This window comes from Brienomyrus brachyistius, chromosome 21, assembly GCF_023856365.1.
Source record: "Brienomyrus brachyistius isolate T26 chromosome 21, BBRACH_0.4, whole genome shotgun sequence".
Taxonomy (NCBI): domain Eukaryota; kingdom Metazoa; phylum Chordata; class Actinopteri; order Osteoglossiformes; family Mormyridae; genus Brienomyrus; species Brienomyrus brachyistius.
In genome coordinates this window covers 19,621,835-19,626,326 of record NC_064553.1, presented here as the reverse complement: position 1 = coordinate 19,626,326, position 4,492 = coordinate 19,621,835, and the positions used below count along the sequence as shown (strand labels likewise).

Below are 4,492 nucleotides of genomic sequence, written 5' to 3'. Positions count from 1 at the left end.
CCATCTCCATTAGGGCTGTGGGAGTTGGTTATTCTAACCATCATCAAAGTCGTGTGACAAGGCCCTATACACCTATGTGGAATATTCCGAACTCTGCAGCATTGACTCCCTGCCAGAAAAGCAGAAAAGCAAGTCTGTGGCATGATTCCACTGAGGATCAAACCTTTAACCTGCTGGCATTACAGAAAAGGGAAACTGAAGCACAAGGGCATTTTAAAAAACAGGATAAAGTTATGTCTTCTTTAATATCAATACCATGTTCTAAGGACTGTTGTTGGTTTTAAGTCACCGGTAAAGGCTTTTGTTCTTTTAATCCCCTTTTAGATATTGCCAAGGATAGTGGTTATCATCCCCTTTAAGGTGTTGCCAAGGAGGAAGGTTATTACACCTGTAGAAAGCCCCCCTCTCTCCAGTTGTAGTCCATTTAAGACCCTCTCTGTGCAATGCTGGCTCTGTTGTTTTTTTCCGTTGGGATCCCATGGATATGAGGTAACCCCACTATAGCATGAGGGATATGGGGTGCATCCTCCTAAGCATTGTATTTGGCTGATCAGTGAACTCAGGTTTTTAGTGACTGCAAGACACACGAGAGGCTGGTGTTCTGTGTCACAAAGGAAGAAAGTACAAGGAGGACATAGAGAGGAAAGGCTGAGCCAGCTAGCTCTCACTCTCTCAAACATATTAAGATTTCACTCAAAGTCAACGGCCAATAAGATGCATTCCAATTCTGATTCCAAACCAGCTATTGGTGGAACAGTGAGTCATTGCGGTAACAGCATTTAATAAAAAGGATGGACATGTGCAGTCTCCAGAAGGCCATCGGGAGATGGAAAAAACAACATTCTAATTCTTTAAATTAGTAAGTAGTACTGTTCTAGTATTCTGCCACAGTCAGAGATGCGAATGTAGAATTAGGAATATCTTTCATAAAAATTAACATTCACATATGTATAGAATTATAATGTTATTGCATGTATGTCTTTGTAGAGCTTTTAGAGCTTTTTCATTAATGTGAACATATAAATGTGAATGTCAACTGCTGTGCCATTGAATTTATTCAGCTCATGGCAGGTTAACATGCAGTTTTATTTATCAAATTATTCCTGATGATTTTGCAAGGCATTCAAACAAATATGGCTCTGATATCTTACCCTCCAGTTTGGGGAAATTAATTAGACAGAAATGATTAATAAGTGGTAAATGAGTATTAATGAGTAATAATGAGAATTTCATTTTTTTGAACTACATGCTACAAAAACATAATTTTTGTTATTTCTGTGTTGACTTTTTTTTTTTTGCTTCATCCATGTGTGATTAGAATGCAGTGCTTACTAAGAATGTTACCCTTTGATGCTTCCACAGAAAAAAACTTTTCCCTGTACAGATGGCAATGCTCCCTTTGCCTCTGGCCTTGCTGGCTGCCATGATAGTTGTACTGCTGGTGCCCCCCACTATGGCTAAGACCACTCGCTGGCCTAAACAGCCATACACCAAGCCTCCAGCTCCTGGTCGCCTCCCTGCTCCAGCAAGGCCCCCGATCGCCCCTGGGCGGCAGGGGATCCGCCCCACCACTCCCACCAGTGCATCCAGCACCACAGCCGAGGAGACCACAGAGTCCATGGATGCCTACTCACTGGCTGCAACAGATAGTACAACTTTTCCTGACCATGCCTTCCCAGAATACCACACAGATTCCCTGCCACCTCCTGGTGTTCCACCTGGAAACTACAGCCTGGATTACAATGAGTGCTTCTTTAACTTCTGCGAGTGCTGCCCACCAGAAAGAGGTCTCCCAGGCCCGATGGGTGAGGCAGGATTGCCAGGTAATGATAGCAAAATAGCAACAACCTATCAACATGAGGGACACAAATAATGTAGTAGTTCACGCTTTCTTGATGTACTAATTAACCAGTAACTAAGTGTTAGTTACATACCTATCCCATGTTTGTTCATCATTAGTCAATCATGACAGTTCATGCATTCCATTCAGGAACTATATTAGTTAACAGTTAACTAATTAGTTAATTAATCCAGTGAAATACATGAACCATTATGATTGATTAGTGATGAACTAACAGTGGTTAATTAATGCATTAAGTATGTACTACTACATTATTTATGTCCCAAGCAAAATGTTACTGTGAAGCTTAATTGAAATTAGGAAAGAGAAGCACTGCCCTGTTTTATTCCTGTATTCCTTATATAGAACTAAAATCACGGATGTGTGTTTTACTCACCTAATGTGTGTGTTTCAGGACTTCCTGGAGAAAAGGGTGAGATAGGACCCCGAGGACTACCTGGTGTAGTGGGAATCCAAGGACCAATGGGCCCAAAAGGAGAAAAAGGCTAGTGCAACGCTGGAACACAAAGCACTTATATAATCATTTATCCAGTACATAGTCATGAGGAGGAGAACAGATTTTTAAACGTATCATCATACCAACATGAGATGGTGGCCCAGTTGGTAGCACTGTGGTACAAAACCTCCAAAGTCCTTTCCAGATCCCGATTCTGTGTGTATGAATTTGCATATTCATCATGGGAATATGTAGGCTTTCTCTGGCTACCAATGTTTCATGCCACTGTTGAAATGCACGCAGCTAAGTGAACTGGTGTTTCTAAATTTCTTCCAGCATGTTACCTGGTGTGTGAGTATGTGTCCTGTGATGGTCTGGCACCCTGTCCTGGGTACTCCCTACCTGTGCTTCATGAGCTCCAAGCTCACAATCATCTTGTACTTGAAAAGTAGTTATGGAATTTGGACGGACATCTTCTGTATTTTGAATTAGTATGATAGTCAATATGAGGGTAAGTTAAATTCATTGTCTATTACTTCTATCAGGAGACAAAGGAGACCAAGGAGCCAGTGGGCTTGCTGGAATTCCAGGCATTGTGGGAAAACCTGGAGAAAAAGGTAGGTCTGTATTTGAAACATTCAGCTAATTATGAACAAGATATCTGAAACACTTAAAGTGCATGAAATTGGTTATCTAAAACAACGAGGCCATTTCCATGGTGCTATTGTTGAATCTTACAGGCGACCCTGGCCCCAAGGGGGAAAAAGGAGACATGGGCTTTCCTGGCTTTAAAGGAGAGCAGGGGGAAAAAGGTGACCGCTGTGAGAATGGGATCAAGGGCGAGAGGGGGGACACAGGGGAACAGGGGTCTGTGGGGCCTCCGGGGCCAGCTGGAGAAAAGGGGGACATTGGGCAGAAGGGAGAGTGCCTGAATATCACTGTCAAGGGAGAAATGGGGCTGCCTGGTGCACAGGGACCTCCTGGCATAGCAGGAGCCAAAGGCGACATGGGCCCTGCAGGGGCGAAGGGGGAGATGGGGGTACGAGGAGCCCCTGGAGCGCAGGGAGTGAGGGGCATTAGTGGGCCAAAGGGTAACAAAGGGGCTAAGGGTCCTCGAGGACTCCGGGGCCCAAAGGGCTCACAAGGGGAAAGCGAGATGCAGAACCGCTCTGCGTTCAGCGTCGGCTTGTTCCCCAGCAAGTCCTTCCCAGCACCAGGCCTCCCAATCAAGTTTGACAAAGTCTTTTATAATGACGATGGGCATTATGACCTTAACATCAGCAAATTTAACTGCACCTTCTCCGGTGTCTACATCTTCACCTACCACATTACTGTGCGAAACCGACCACTGCGTGCAGCTCTGGTGGTCAATGGTATCAGGAGACTGCGCACACGTGACTCTCTCTATGGCCAAGATATTGATCAGGCTTCCAACCTAGTAATGCTAAAGTTAACTGTTGGTGACCAGGTTTGGCTTGAAACCCTGCGGGACTGGAATGGGGTGTATTCCAGCAGTGAGGATGACAGCACTTTTACTGGCTTTCTGCTGTATGCTGACAAGGACTGACATATTGTCTCTAGGCCCTTCCAGTTCTTGTTGTAATTCAGCTTCACTCACAAATAGTTGAAAGCCACATATAGTGGATTGCTGATTGTTAACTAACCAGCATTGGTACCATTTATCTGGCTTTTGTTAAGTCACCCTTGCATTATTTTGTGAAAGACTTTACTCTTGCATAGCCTTTGAATGTTACAGGTAATGAACATGTGCTGTCAAGCATGAGAACCCTGGTAAAAACTGCAAACTGGCTCTTGCTGATGGACAGGATGTCTTTGTGAATGTTAGACTGAATGTGTTGCTTGTTGTAAAGAAAACTTTAGAATGCTTTGAAATAAAACCATAAATTAAATCTACAGTTTTACTGTTCTGCCTTTGTTGCCTTTAGTAGCTCTGTAAAGCATACTTTTCAGAGTATTAAATATCTTCAGAATAAAGTCACACACGCACACACACGTTGACATACCTATGTAAATGGGGACCTTCTGTTCATTTCTATGGGAAAAACCCTAATCCCAATCACAACACCCTTAACCCCTACCTAGGCCCAACCTTAACCAAAAGTAACCAAACAAAGTATGAGACTTTTGACATTTTTTTTTTTTTTAATTGCATTCACAGATCTTTGTGGAGACCT

General features: G+C 43.3%; 1 protein-coding gene across 1 annotated transcript; it reads left to right on the top strand.

Annotated features, from left to right (window-relative positions):
• The first annotated feature begins 1,390 nt into the window (after positions 1-1,390).
• On the top strand, positions 1,391-3,864 carry otol1a (otolin 1a). The gene is made up of 4 exons (XM_048990162.1): positions 1,391-1,841; positions 2,247-2,345; positions 2,843-2,914; positions 3,038-3,864. The coding sequence occupies exons 1-4, from the start codon at positions 1,391-1,393 to the stop codon at positions 3,862-3,864; spliced, it is 1,449 nt and encodes a 482-aa protein (XP_048846119.1).
• Positions 3,865-4,492: the final 628 nt, after the last annotated feature.